This window comes from Rattus norvegicus, chromosome 7 (assembly GCF_036323735.1).
Source record: "Rattus norvegicus strain BN/NHsdMcwi chromosome 7, GRCr8, whole genome shotgun sequence".
Lineage (NCBI taxonomy): Eukaryota > Metazoa > Chordata > Mammalia > Rodentia > Muridae > Rattus > Rattus norvegicus.
Genome location: NC_086025.1, coordinates 26,407,150 through 26,423,136, shown reverse-complemented (window position 1 = coordinate 26,423,136; position 15,987 = coordinate 26,407,150). Strand labels below are relative to the sequence as shown.

Sequence of the window (15,987 nt, the reverse complement as noted above, 5' to 3'; positions counted from 1 at the left end):
GGGACAAGGAAACAATCCACAAAATAAAGGCAGCTTATCCAATGAAAGAAAATTTTTACATATCGTAGATCTGATAAGGGAATCAATATTCAAAATATATAAAGAACTCAACTCAGTAACTAAACAAGATCGAAGAACCTAAATTGGCAAAAGACCTAAGCACTTAAACTTTTATTAAAAAAAAAAAAAGACAGACAGACAGTTGGCCAACAGATATATTAAAATGATTCTCAACAACACTGGCAATCAAGGAGCTAGCAGTTAAAACGACAAAGAGATCTCATTGCTTGCATTTATTATCAAAATGACAAAAGAAAGCAAGTGTTGCTAAAGCCTTGGGAAAGGATTGTGTATACTGTTGTGGGAATGTACAAGTCATTGTAGGAAAACATGTACCCTCTTCAGTACCAGCAACCTACTTCTTCAGTCTAATGCTCTCCTAGATAAGCTACTTTGACCTTCAGGAACCTACTCTATTGTCTACCTTTAGTAAATAAAATTGACATCTTGAGTAGAAGCATATGTACCCCCACTTTAACTAAAACACTATTTACAGGATGAGAAAAAATTAAGAGTCCATTGTTGGATGGATGGATGGATGGATGGATGGATGGATGGATGGATGGATGGATGAATGGATGGATGGTGGGTGGGTAGATGGATGGATAAATGGATGGATGGATAGATGGACAGGTGGGTAGATGCATGGGTGGATGGATGGATGGATGGATGGATGGATGGATGGATGGATGGATGATGGATGATGGATGGATGGATAGGTGGATGGATGGGTGGATGGATTGATTGATGGATGGATGGGTGGATAGGTGGATGGATGGATAGGTGGATGGATGGATTGATGGATGGATGGATTGATGGATGGATGGGTGGATAGGTGGATGATGGATAGGTGGATGGATGGATTGATGGATGGATGGGTGGATAGATGGGTGGATAGATGGATAGGTGGATGGATGGATGGATGGATGGATGGATGGATGGATGGATGGATGGATAGGTGGATGGATGGATGGATGATGGATGGATGGATGGATGGATATATGGATAGGTGGATGGATGGATATATGGATAGGTGGACGGATGGATGGGTGGGTGGATGGATGGATGGATGGATAGGCTGATGGATGGATATATGGATAGGTGGATGGATGGATGGGTGGATGGATGGATGGGTGGGTGGATGGATGGATGGGTGGGTGGATGGATGGATGGATGGATGGATAGGCTGATGGATGGATGGATGGATGGGTGGATAGGTGGATGGATGGGGAAAATACAAATGGATACTAGACCATTATAAACACTTCAAAGAAGGGAACCTGTCTCTTGAGTAAGCACTGGTAACACTGGAGGCTGAGCAAAATGAGGCTGAAATAACCAAATACTGTATGATCTCACCAACACAAACAATATAAAGTTAACATATAAAGGCAGGCAATGGATTGTGGTTAGCAGAGGCTACAGCATGAAGGAAATGGTGGAGATAGCAACTAAAGGGCTCACAGTTTCAGTCAAGAATGACTAAACTCAGGAAATTCCACAAGACACCTGAAACTGTTTTCACCAATAAAAAGGGGGGTTATGGAAAGTGATACATGTGTGTGTTAGTTTGCATATGATAATCAAGTCTGTGTGTGTATGTGTGTGTGTGTGAAGACCTCACATCATATGCTGCAAATATAAAATTACTTGTCAAATATACCTTATAAGGCTAGAGAAAATATATCTCTACTCCATATAAACTTTGTTATAGCAGTGATTGCTAACTACTTTGCTCATTGCCCTGTGTCAGTGCCGCATGCGATCCCTACACAGTGACACTTACAGTTCCTATAACAGTGCCATGTACAGTCCCATGTCAGAGCCATGCATCATCTCTATGTCAGAGCCATGATAATCCCAAACAGGCAACAGAATCTCTATAAATGTTGACTGTATAAATATATAAAATATGAAGTATAAACCATACACACACACACACACCCCCCCACACACACACACAAACACACACACACACAAAATAAAACAAAAACATGATTTGACATTTCTACTGATGTCAGCCCTTCTATGCACTTTGACAAACTTGACCAGAGACGTCTGGCATTGTTTCCAGGGGTTTAACCAGCTACATACTTTTAGTCTTTTGAGAAGGAGACTGGGCAGGAGACGAAAGGCGTGTCTCTTGTGCTGTGTCTTCCTGAGCATGCTCTTCCTCGAGGACCACCGACCTTCCCACGCCTTCCAAATAGTCTGTGGATAGACATTTCTGAGGTTATGCCATTGAATTCACATGTGTTCAAAATCAAGAGCTACCACAAATAAACCCCAAGTTCTTAAAAATAAAATAAACAGGAACTGAAACAAGCCCCCCCAAAAAAAAACAAAACTCATGATAAGCCGTTAGCTGAAGAAAACATTTAAGTAGAAGCATCATTTCCTTAAAGGTAAACATGTCTGTTGAAGACATAGGCATCCCTTAATCTTATTAAATATTTTCTGCTGAACAACTTAAAGTTCTCCCAAAAGATGCTATGAATAGCTGTCATTCATAAATATGAGACATTCGATTTCAATGAATGCAACCAACCTCTTGGGCAACAGGAATGAATGAAATGGATAGTGGTGTTTCGAGCTTAAAAAGTAAGCACAGTACTCACACTAAATTTCATGTACGTACAGGAAAAGTACTCATTCCTGTCTCTCTTGAAATAATGTCCTGTGCAAATAACCTTTCACTTTTTCCTTTTTTTGTTTTTGTTTTTCTTTTTGTTGTTGTTGTTGTTGTTGTTGTTGTTTTGGTTTTTGGTTTTTGGTTTTGGTTTTGACAGAGCCATACTAGTAGCAACATGGTTCTAAATGCTTGCTCTAAGTAAAGCTGTTTAATCCTTATGTACTAGATCAAGTTATCTGTGTTTGGAAGGGAGGGGCTATTATGTTCAAGATTTGAGACGGGAGCTCATTACACAGCCCAGGCTGACCTTGAACTTGTGAACTTCCTGGCTTAGCATCATGAGTTCTAAGATTACAGGCACGCAAAACCATTCCCAGCTCCATCGCAATTTTAAAGATGACAACTTAAAAGAGGAGTCTGACTAACCGTGTTCCACGACTAAGTGGGAGAGCCAGATGGAAAGGGGACATGAAAACACATTGCTTTTGTCTTAATCATAGGGGAAACTACACTGAGTACAGTGATAAGTGTCAAAGAATATCCAGCCTGGGTGGCACAGGAAGAACGGGCCATGCACAGAACATGTTCAATAAGACAGCAGGTGCCATCTAAACATTCGGCACTTACATAAGAGGGAAGCCTGTATTTCTACAGATGCCAAAACTCTGAAGATTCGACTACGATTGTGGATTTAAAAAAAGGTTGATGGCTAATTTAGATTTTATGGAAACAGTGCTGGTAAAATACGTGTGCTCTAAGGAAAACATCTGTTAAACACCGAAAGTACTGAGCCCATGTAGGACTGGTTTACAGCCTTTTTCTAAAGGAATCAGATCTCCTCCCACTGGGTTCCTTCGCTTGTGTTCTTCCCTCAGAAAGAATCTGCTTCATAAGAATCCACATCGTAAAGTCAGCCAGCAGTCACCTTTAGAATAGTTCAGACCGAAGGACAATTTTCCAGGGCAAATTCTACCAGGGAAAGGAAACGACCTGCAGAATCATATCCTAAAAAAATGTCTGAGGCACGAAGGGACTGTGCGAACTGAAAAGCAACTTTATGAAAACTTGTGATTTGCAATTATAGGTATAAGGAATTGGCTTCACTTCAGTACCGACCTTTTCCTCATTTAATTTAAAAGGCACAGCGACTTGACATCCAAGAAAGAGAAGAACATAAGGCATTTTCCAGTGTGATGAAATATTCAAAGATGTCCTAATACGCCCCGATGCAAATTGGCACACATAATCAACCTTGGCCTTTAAGAGAGCAGACAGTTTGCTCCCACAGAATATTTTTATCACATTGAGCCAGCGTAATCTGTTTAAAAATTCTAAAATTACATCTTTGCCCCATTTTAGTAAGAAAGTTTTATTTTACTTTCTCTGAAAGATAGAATAGACACAAACTTCGGAGTTTTAAAAGTTCAGTTAAAGGCCTGAGTCTAACCTCAAATAAAAGGGCCTTGAGGTTAAAGGATAGATAAACACTGGGTACACTACTTTTTAGCTTTCATTCAACTTGGTTCACTTAGGACTAATAAGAAAAGTCATAGTTGGATCTCCGATTCATCCGGAGGTGTTCTGACCTGCAATTAGCTTCTTTATTGGCAGCAAAACTATAGAGGCCTGAACTCCCTGTATAGGCTTCAGAAGTCAGTTGGGAACGGAGTACAATGGCCATTTTACTCTGTATACCTCATTTGGCTGTTGTTGGCACTGACATTTCCACAGCCCCATCTGGTTTTAATTCACACATTTTCTTAGAAACTCACGTTGTAAGAAAAGTCCCAACTGACACGAATAAAACTGTCTTCCTCCCCTCTCTCTCTCCACTACGGCACTTGTGGCCAATCTACATGCATAAGAAGAAGCCACCAGCATTCTTTCAGCCAGTACACTGTGGCTGCTGTCCATTCAACGGTCATGTACAATGTCTGCCACTTAGCACAGAGTAAAAACACAAGTGTGAGCAAACAACATCCACCAGGGCTTCAGTGTCTCCCTTGTGCGAGGCGATAATACCTGACCTAGCTACCTCATGGTCGTAGGAATCAAACAGAGTTATAGAAAACCTCAGAAAACTCTTAAGGCATTATTCAAAGATAAAAATAATATTTAGTCATTCCCAGTGCATACAGTCTCTTCGTTTCAAACTATTGCTATCCATACTTACTACATGGGTTTCTTAAAACATTTTCATTATCAACCACTAGATAAAAACTTTTCACACCGAGCAAACACAGAGCTAAAACATTTGGGTGAACTTTTACATAGCTTAAAATACGCTGGGAAAAATGTAAACGATTAGCTAATTCGGCATTAAGTACTAGATCAAAGCCCCGAATAGAACTTATGACAGCTTCCACTTAATCTTGGCTGTAAGGCAAAGTCATCTGCCACTTGGCATTGTTTACCTTGCAGGAGCGTTGCAATCTGGAGAGACTTCTGAGACGGGTGCTCTTTCAGAATGTCTAAGACGGTTCTACCTAGGCTGTCCTTTATGTTGGCATCAATTCCTGGAGGAAAAAGGAAAACTAGATGTACCACTGGAGTGTCCTCAGATGATACTGCCGATATGTAACCGTTCTAATTTCAAACGCATATAGGCCAAGCACTGAAGGTGGTTTAAAAACTAAGTTACCCACATAGGATTTTAACAAGAGAGGAGACAGAGGCCTAATGTTACAAAAAAAATGAAAAATGGAAAATTCTAGATAATGAATCAACTCTCTTAAAGTTCTCTGACACAATCATAAAGATTGCTTGTCAGGACCTCTGGGGCCCTTCTGGATTGTAGCTAGTAAACTAAGCTATCACAGTGAGAAATGTGCGTCACTTATCACTGAAACCCTAACGAGCGGTGGCCAGGCGACCTGCATATCCCGTATAACAGGCTTATGTGAGAATGTACAGTATATATTTAATAACTCATATACTTAATCGGTTTTCTCACGTCGTCTATCTTATCACTGGGCCGCATGTCAAAATTAAATACTATGAAGTGTTAGCATAGGGTAAGCAGGGTAACTACATGATGGTGAAGCCCATGTTTTTCTTTCACAGAGCAAATGAAGCATACAGAACACGGGCTGTGTAGAGTAACAATGTGTACCCCCAACTTCCAATTCTCAAAAACCTCTGACCTCAATTTTTACTTTATCTCATTTCGATCAAAACATGCACAGAAGATAAATAAGCCGACCTTTGCTTTTCCTTCAAAATATCCCTTCTAAAACAGTCCTTTTAAAAATGAGCTCCTGTAGCCAATGAACACCAGCACTTGCTGATGAGTGATCAGAAGAACGCATCCTAAGAAAAGGGGACGCAAATCTCCACTGGTCCCAATGTAAAAGACCAAGAAACCACAGGGCTGCCGTGGATCCTCAGAGACTGTTTCCTCCGTTTGGGTGAAATCAGGGGGTTTCCTTTTCCTCTTGGTAGTTTCTCTCAGCTCTCTTAAATCTTTACATTGGCTGTACCAAGGCCCCCCTCCTCCTGGTCTGAGTACCTATCTCAGTTTGGAGGAAAGGATCATTTGTGAAGAAAGCCACCATTTTCCTTCATCTAACCCTCAGAGAGCCGTAGTGCCTGGCAGGGCAGGCTCCATAGAGAATCATGATAGCTACCTGTTTCTAACAGAACTCGCACCACATCCACCTTCCCAAACAACGCCGCTTCGTGAAGAGCACTCCCCTTCTCTGTCTGAAAAGAAAAGAAAAAGAAAATGCACAGCTGCATTTGGAGTTCCTGCTGGTTTGCAAGCATTTAGACGCTCATACAGATTTTCTACAATCTTGGAGCTCCGTGTCAGAGAAGCTGTGTGTGGTGTGTGTGTGTGTGTGTGTGTGTGTGTGTGTGTGTGTGTGTGTGTGTGTGTATCTGTTGTTTGTTTGTGTGTGAGTGTGTATATGTGTGTGTATATGTTGTTTGTTTGTGTGTGAGTGTGTATATGTCTGTATGTGTATCTGTGTATGTGTGTGTCTATATCTATTTGTGTATATGTGTGTATCTGTGTGTGTATGTCTGCGTGTGTGTGTGTCTGTGTATGTCTGTGTGTGCCTGTGTGTGTATCTGTGTGTGTGTCTATGCGTGTATGTATATCTGTGTGTGTGTGTGTGTCTGTGTGTGTGTCTTATATTAGGAGTGTGGGTGGGGGTCCAGGATCACAGTCCGGAGACGTGTGTTTAGAAAGCATCTCTCCTTCTGAATAGTTATATTATATTAAGGAAGTGACTCACCTTCTCTTCACCTCAATTGTGCTCAAGTATCAACTAAAAGTGCTAATGCTTATCACGCAAGGCTTTGTGATTATCTATTACACACAGTACTAAACACATGGAGTGAAAGGAGTTTTAAACACAGAAATATCATCTCGGACCTTGCGCATTCCCAGCACACATAAGAGGACAAGTACATAAGTAGGCATTTATAATGAATGAATTCTCAACAGTTTAAAGTGACAGCCACTCCCCTCTGCATACTCTGTGCTCCCAGCACACTGCCTTACTCTTTATCAGTATTACTGCTGTTCTCTGCATTTCCCTCCATGGATCTCAATGGCGGACCCCTTTACAGGCAGTTCAAAATACTAGCGCTTTATCTAGGTCTAGATAACACAACTGCTGGTTTTCAATGGTCAACATGAACCACAATCACTAGGAGAGCTTGTTTGAAAACGCAATTCTAGTTGCACATAGTGACACATTCCTGTGATTCTAGCATTTAGGAAACTGAAGAAAAGGGTTACCCCAAGTTCAAAGGCAGCCTGGGCTACATAGTGAGCTCAAGGCCGGTTTGGGACACACAGTATGACCCATGACCTTATCTGTAACAAAAAGGGACAATGGGACTGGAAAGAACACTGGTCACTCTTCCAGGTAACCCCAGTGTGATTCCTAATGCTCTCATGGCAGCTTGCAACCCTTCAAAGTCTAATTCCAGGGCATCTGGATGTCTTCTTCTGTCCTCCTTAGACACAAGACACACACATGAGCAAAAGATCCATACACATAAAATAGTATTTTCTTTTAATGAAGGAAGGGAAAAAGAAAAGAAAGCCAGAAATAGGAAAAAAGGAAGGGAGAGATGGAGGGAGGGAGGGAGGGAGGGAGGGAGGGAGGGAGGGAGGGAGGGAGATGAATAAAGGTGGAAAGAAGGATAGAGGGAAGGGAGGAGGCAAAAGGAAAGAATAAGTCATTAGATAGATGTCTAGATCCCATTTCCAGTTCTTACTTCTGTGGTCAGAAAGGAGAGGTCCAAAAGTTCCAATTTCTGCCATGTCCTCAGATGCCGAGAGTCTGAAGGGTCTTTACTTTGAGAACCACTAACCATTACACTCAGAACCTTAGCTTAACGTGACTTCATTAAGGAAGCTGCCCTTTGCCCTGAAATCTACTGCTCTTTCTGCATAGTCCATATCCATGTGTATTTTCTTCCCACAGCAATTATAATAACACATTATAAACTTGCTTCCTGAATCAACCACAAACCATACCTTCTTTTAAAAGTTGTATTCTTCCTTAAGGAAAATCAGCGAAGATTTCAAAGAGAAGGGGTTTCTTAAGCTATACACACATCCTCTGTTCAATTTCTCTTTAGAATCTAACAAATGCCAAACAGCCCCTCAGTGCTTGGAGTGAATAATGTCAATCTCAATTTGGAACTATAGCTTTTTTGAAATAACATAAAGTGTAAATGTTCCTTTAATTAACAAGTATGCACTTTAATAAACATACGTTAAAACAACATTAAATAAGCATATTGGGAAGAAAACTTGAGTAACACTGAATATTAACAAGATCTATGCATATCCTCAAGGCAATATGATTCAAGTTCTCTGGATTATAATGTGACTGGTATTATGGGTGATAAAATGGAAATAAAAAGTTTATAAATATACAGTTATGCACCAAATGGAAAGTAAACTGTAAAACCTGTTTCAGTTCTTTTAAAAAGTGTTTCTGTGTGGACAGAGACATTTCCCCATTCCTTGAGAGGAGATAATAAGCTTACACTTTAATCTGTGCTATGGTTAGGCTATTAAGTGTTTCTCAATGGCCATGTGTTGAAGGTGTGGTCACCTCATGGTGACCTTTGAGAAGTGGAACCAAAGAAGAATGTCTTTGAAGGATATTATAAGACCTGGCTTTTTTTTTTAAGATTTATTGATTTTATGTATGTGAGTACATTATCGCTGTCTTGAGACACACCAGAAGAGGGCATTGGATTCCATTTCAGATGGTTGTGAGCCACCATGTAGTTGCTGGAAATTGAACTCAGGACCTCTGGAAGAGCAGGCAGTGCTCTTAACTGCTGAGCCATCACTCCAGCTCTGGGACCTAGCTTCATCCCCTCTTTTTTGTTTAATATATATATATATGATAATATTGTGTGTGTGTGTGTGTGTGTGTGTGTGTGTGAGAGAGAGAGAGAGAGAGAGAGAGAGAGAGAGAGAGAGAGAGAGAGAGAGAAGTGTTGGGATTCCTCTCTTAAGCACTTTCCCATCTTATTTTTTGTGATGAGTTCTCTCACAAAACCCCGCGTTCACTGTTTCATCTAAATATCAGGTCAGCAGACCCCTTAGACCTGCCTGCCTTCATCTGCCAGCTCTGAGGTTGCAGCCATGTGCTGCCATGGCTGATTTTTAAGTAAGTGATATGCATCCAAACTCATATCCTCATGGTTAAACAACAAGCACGTCACACCATGAGCTATCAACCCAACCATTTTCTCTCTTTCTGATAAACTAGTCACCATGAGGTGAGCATGCATCACACAGGATTCTCACTGTGGCGTGCAGCCTTACCACAGACCTAAAGGCAACAGGTAAACAGGCAAGATCTGAGCCCTTTGCAACTGTGGACAGAAATGAACAATTCTAGTAGCACATCCTCTCAGATATGTTGTCATAGCAGCAGAATACAACACAACTTAAACTGGATCAACTGCTCCAAATCTAAGGCTGATGCAATTAATTATCTTATTTGATAAGATCTGGTAATAACTGTTAAGATAAAGTTGTCCTAACAACACAAGAAACTATTTACTAAAGTGATATCACAAATCCCAAAGTTTACACATGCCAACTATGGGCTCTTTCCTTTGAAGATGTGATTAATTACACACTTTCACCATAAGTTATAAAAATCTAAGAATTATTTACCCCACTCATTGGCATATGCCCAAAGGACTCACCACCCTATTCCACAGATATGTGGTAAGTCATATTCATTGCTATTGTATCCACAACCGCTAAGAAGTAGAAATAACTTAAATGTCCTCCAAATGATGAATGGATAATGAAAGTATAGTATATAAACATAATAGAATTCTATTCTACTGCAAGAAAATGAAGCCAGGAAATGATAAACCATGTAAATGACGAAATATTATGTTGAGTGAGGTGATCCAGACCCTGAAAAGCAAATGCCCAATCCTCTCTCTTATTTGTGAATCCTACCTCTGAAAATTCAGATGTGAGTGCATAACCCAGAGTAACTACAGAAACAAGGCAAGTAAAAAGGAGCCATGGGTGGGAGAAAGAATTTAAGAGAAGGGACAGTAGGAGTCAGATGCTGTAAACAGGATTAGGGAAGTAGAACACAGAAAAGGTGCAAGGCAGAGTTGGGCTAACTGGTCTACCTCCAAAGTTGTTAAACCTTTCAACCACAACCTCCCAAGGCCTCCAAAGGAGACCAAATAAAGAAAGACTAGATCTTGATTTTAGGCAGAAACAGAGAACAACAGTGATGAGATAATAACATAGTAATGGTTGTAATCAGGAGGAAAAACTGCATGTTAGAAGAATTATAAAAGTAAGACTCACAACAACTATAAGAAGTAATAGCCAGTGGATAAGTAGAACCCAGATGTAGATCAAGGAAGAAAACACTACTAGAACAATATTTAACTCAAGAATAAAAGTGCCTGGCACCATGGTTATTACCATGATACATTATTATATTATCTCTGGATATAAGAAAAGTTCCGAAGGTCAGAACATCCCAGTCTTCACGAGCAAATGTAACATCTCCAGGGCAGTAGTTTTTGTGTTATATAGAGTGTCTAACCTTTTGACATTGCAAAATGACATTATTATCTCTGACATCTCACACCAGAACTTCATGATCAAATTGCCAAAAACACATGTCTTTATTTTTAAGACTCTTAACAGTTTAATGAAGTTCAGTATTTTGTGTTGAGCTGCACTCATACCTGTCTTTGCCTGCATTCAGGTTAGAACACAGGCTGAATATATGTACCTCTTACCTCAGGTATGTTCATCTACACAGTACTGACCTTTTCAGGACTACCATCAGATTAGAACGTGTCTATAGACACATTAAGATTAAGAACACATGTGGAGAAGAGCTAACGTTTAAAAGATGGTTAAGGCTGGGTAGGGAGAACAAAGTGAAAAAATAGCCAGTGTTCAAATGATTCAAAAATAATATTCCTCCCATTTGAAATGGGAATGGACACGTCATGGTGCTTGGGATTATCAGCTTCTGTCTTTACCTGTCCTCTCTTCATCCTGTCTCAAAGGAAGCCTTTCTCCCCCATTAAAGCAAATCCCTCATTTGCGTTCTTTATTGCTGTCTGCTTCTTGGATTTTGCTCATCGTGCATATCTTCACAACTTCTCTTGCGTCTGCAACCTCAGTCTCTTCATCAGATCCGTCCACTCTCCATAAACAAAACAAAAAATCCAGAGAAACTTCCGGTGAATTTGTAACTACTTCAAACTTCTACCCAAGATCTTGTTCCTCTTTTCGCCACTTTGTCAAAGTTCTCTTGCTTCTTACTGGAAGTTTTTGTCTCGTTTTCTTGTTGCTATGACCTTGACACGTGGTAGGCAACGCCTGGCACTCAATGATTTCACAGAGAACACATGAATGTACGAAGCTGTGGTGTTGGTATTCCTCTTGTAAGTACTTTACAGAGCACTTTTCCATTAAATAGTATTCCTTCAGTTTCTTCCATGTATTTTTTTCTTATGTAACTCTGTGGTAATAGATGGTTACTCTACTCTTTCAAGTTTTTTGACTATTCACCTACAGGGTGAGCCTCGACTAAGTGGTTAAGAGATTTCCCTCACCCTTTAAATTCAATTACAAGCAAATCTCAAAACTGTTTCCTTTATAATACCAAATCATATAAGACTGCCCACCACATGAAGAAGTTTTACATTGGCTCTGAGGAAGACAGAAAAACAATGGAGATTTATGAATAGAAAAATGGAATGACCTGACTTCATTTATTGGCACCATTTCTACCTACCGTAGTAGAACCAGACTAAAGAGGTTATGTTAGAGACTGAACATTTATGTCTCTCCCAAAACCCAGATGTTGAGGTTTAATTTATACAGTGGATTATTTGAACAAAAGACTTTTAAGGGAGTGGATAAATCGCAAGGAAAGTACTAATCTGATGGGACCAGTGTTCTTGTTAAGACGAAGTGACAACAGAGAACTCACTCTCCATTTGTATTCAGAAGAAATGTCTCAGAAGGAAGATGTTAACAATGCAGGAGGAGGTTGCTTACCCAGGGCAAGGTTGGCTGAAATCCTGATCCTAGATTTTGTAACCTGTGAAAAAAATTAATTCCTCTTACTTAAGCAACTCAGTCTGTGGCATTTTGTCAAAACAACTTGAACAGTAAAGAAAGGAAAGGGGAAATCAGGGGAAGGAGGAAGGAAGAGATGGTGAGGATCTAGGCTAAGGTCATAAAATGGGAAACATCACTAGACAGTGACATTCTCAACTTGACCTCGGAGCTTGTGGGATCTGCCCTGAGCAAGACCAACGCTCCTAGCATTTATTGAAATGAGAAAGAGAAGGTGCTTGGAAAGCTTAGGGAGAAATGGATATGAAAGCTAAATGTTGAACTTGGGAGATCTTGAATTTGGGATTCTCCATATCCATCTAATAATATATCCAGGGGATAATTATACACACTAATTGAGAGTTCAGAGTGAATGCCCAGGTTTTAAAAAGACAAGTAAAACCTGGAGGTTCTTAGATAATACGTCATTGGAGGGAGCTAAGAGGTTAAATGAGGTCAACACAGAAATAAGAGCAGACAGAAAGGAAGAGTATGAGAACAAAGGCATGGGCCCTGATAGGTGGGGACTGGGTCAAGTACAGGCAATCATGGGGCCCTGATGGTCAGAGACCAGGACAAGAGGGGGCAATCATGGAATTTTTCACTCCTCCTAAATGCCTTCAACATATGAATTTGCAGGTCATTTGCCTATTTTGTGTGGGAACCACTGAGAGGACATCATTGCTAAACGACGTTTGCTCTGTGCTACTGACAGTACTTTAAGTCTGCTGCCACCTAGACTTTTTTTTTTTTGGTTCTTTTTTTTCCCGGAGCTGGGGACCAAACCCAGGGCCTTGCACTTCCTAGGCAAGCACTCTACCACTGAGCTAAATCCCCAACCCCGCCACCTAGACTTTTAAGAGTTTGTTTTATGACACAGTCACATGAGAACCTACTGTGTCTTTCTTGCTGCCAGCTCCCATTCTGGCCTTCCAGATCCTCTACATTGTCCGTTAACAGTTCTTAATCACGTGTAGCCACGATGAGTTGATTCTGTACTACTAAATAACTGTGACAATTTGTGTCCATCACAAACACATATCAGAACTTGGGTTTTCCTGTCAAATCTACATCTCAAATATTATGGAACGCGTAGCCTAATAATACTGAGGTAAAGTTGTTTTACTTTAAAAGGTCATCGCAAAAACTAAATAAATATCCATGGAGTCACAGAAAGGGGAATGGCCACCGGAAGGAATTAGGAGATCACAAGGATTTTTTCTTTTAAAAGATGAGATATATTACAATTTCACTGTGTACTTATGGGAATGATACAATTGAGAAGAAAAAAAAAAGTTAAAAAAGAAATAGTGAATAACCTCAGAGTATCTAAGTTTAAGGTTTGGTCTGTTGCTATGTATTGTAACCCTAAATTCTGTATCTCACGATCTGGTTGCTTCAAGACATCTAACTTCTCATGTATGCCAGCTTCTGTTGTGCAAAATTTGCTCCTTAATTTAAACCTATTGATTAAATAAAGATGCCTACGGCCTGTAGCTGGGCAGAAGAGAGGTAGGCGGGATTTGGGTTCCTGGGCTTGGGGTCTGAGGCAGAGACCAGGAAGAGAAAGGAGGAAGGCACTGTGGGGAGGGTGGATTGGATTGTGGGTACAGGGCTGTGAGGGGCCAGCCAGTTGGAGGAGCAGCAGCCCAGGCAAAGCATGGCAAATGGTATCTCAGGGTTACTGGCAGGGAAGTAGACAAACTAGCCTAGAGGGCTGATATCTGCCCAGCTCTAGTGCTTTAAAGCTTATTATAAATATAAAGGTTCTATGTCTTTTAATAGAAAACTGAATGATCTAAGGTGGGGTAGAAACCCCTCCATAATATTTACCATGACAGAGTAATATGTCCCAGCAGACGGGGGGGAGAGGACAAACTTTACAAGCTAAAGAGCTAACCCCAGTTATAAAGATAAACCGTTCATTTAAAAGACCAGGAAGGAAAAGAGGGCCTATGATATGGCTCTGGGGATAAAAGTGATTGCTGCCAAACATGAAAGCCTGACTTCAATTCCTAGAACCCGTGCGACAGAAGGGGAGACCCGACTCCTCCCAAGTTGTTCTCTGACCTCCACATGTTCCATGGTGCACATCTGTGTGCACACACATATATGAAATACTTTTTTTTCTCAATTAAAGTAAATGTAAAACTGAGATAAGAGTGCAGAGGAGGAAGAGTTGAAATCTGGAGAAGGTTTTAAAATTACCTGGAAAATTTAGAGAGTGGGAATTTTATTTAATGGTGATATATTCATTATATGTATTTACCTCACATCCTGCCACTGTGAGATGCTAAAAACAAACTGTACCTTCCCTCAAGTTTACATTTGAACAGCTCCCTGTGTTTGGTAGCATATACTTTTGATTATTCACTTCAGGCAATTTTACTGAATCTTCATACAAAATATAATTACCTAAATATTATGCTAGTGGATAATATTAGATTTAATAAAAAAAATTATAAGGAATGTGTACAGTTAAAAGACTACCGTAGTACAAGACTTTTGCTTTCTAGTTACCAAAAATCAGGTTTTAAAAAACTATAGAAAAGAATAATTTTAAAATATTGTGGTTTCATTCCTACTTCCTTAATAGGGCTGACTTGATTAAGACTTTTTAAAGACTATTTATGCATTTAAGACTTATATTTATAAGTAAGTTCAAGACATCCCTCAGATGAAAATTCAAAGTCTGAAAGACTTCAAGATCTAAAAGAACTTGAGAAGTGACATGATGTCGTGAAAAGAAAGAAATTTCTCCAGCTTCCTCCTGATAATCAAACTACAGGGACACTAGAAACAGTCTGAAATCCCTTTCAGGTTCTCTATATAAGATATAGACAGAGCATCAGTAAATTTTATAAGTGGCCTCTGGTCCTATTCCCAATATTTCCTTGTTTTTGTACAAACATTCCAAGATTCAAAATCATCTGCATTAACTTCTACCCCTGATAATTTCACATAAGAGATCATCGACTTAACATGAAATTTAACCAAACAGAAACCAAAGTATTTTGTTTCATAAGTCAAATGGGCAGCAATTTAGAATGGCTTAAAGAACAAAATTTCCAGAGAGAATACTAACACAACACTACATTTCAAAGACGCTGGGAAGATGGCTCAGTGGGTAAGGTTTTTTTTTTTTTCTCTTCCAAAAGCATGAAGACCTGAGATCAGATCCTCAAGATGCACAGGAAATCCGGATGTGGTGAGCCCCACTCTAGATGTGGAGGGGCAGAGATGGGTCTATCCAGGGCCTTCTTGGCCAGCCAGTCTGCTGAGACAAGCTCCAGGTTCAGGAAGCAACACTGCCTCAGAAGATAAGGTGGAGAAAGAACTGAGGACGACATGTGACATCAACCCTGACCTATGCACAGGCTAGCAGGAAGTAGGGCATCTACACACATGTGTACACTCACAAAGAAAGAGTATGGAAAACCGACACATTCAACCCAAAGCGATGAACATTAACCCTGCTATTTTCAGTTGCTTGACGGTAGCAAGGCAATGAACCTTCAACCCTCTAAAGCCATTAAAGTTCTCCCTCGGCCAGTGAGCATACCTGCAAAAATTATCGGATATTAAAAACATTTTGGAGTGAATCCAACGGTAAAAAGAAATCTGGTTAATTTGAATAATAAAACTAAAATCCTTATTCGAAGAGTAAAAGGCAATAAGTGGGACCTGGAGA

At 40.1% G+C, this 15,987-nt stretch overlaps 1 protein-coding gene across 15 annotated transcripts in view; it reads right to left on the bottom strand.

Moving 5' to 3' along the window:
* Positions 1–15,987, bottom strand: part of Anks1b (ankyrin repeat and sterile alpha motif domain containing 1B) — a 1,165,904-nt gene that overhangs the window by 943,416 nt on the left and 206,501 nt on the right. For all 15 annotated transcript variants that reach the window (NM_001414940.1, NM_001271371.3, XM_039079051.2 and 12 more), the window contains exons 5-7: positions 6,319–6,394; positions 5,107–5,208; positions 2,155–2,271 (exon numbers count right to left, since the gene is read on the bottom strand). In NM_001414940.1, the coding sequence (NP_001401869.1) occupies positions 2,155–2,271; positions 5,107–5,208; positions 6,319–6,394 (295 nt within the window). The remainder of the gene's footprint in view (positions 1–2,154; positions 2,272–5,106; positions 5,209–6,318; positions 6,395–15,987) is intronic.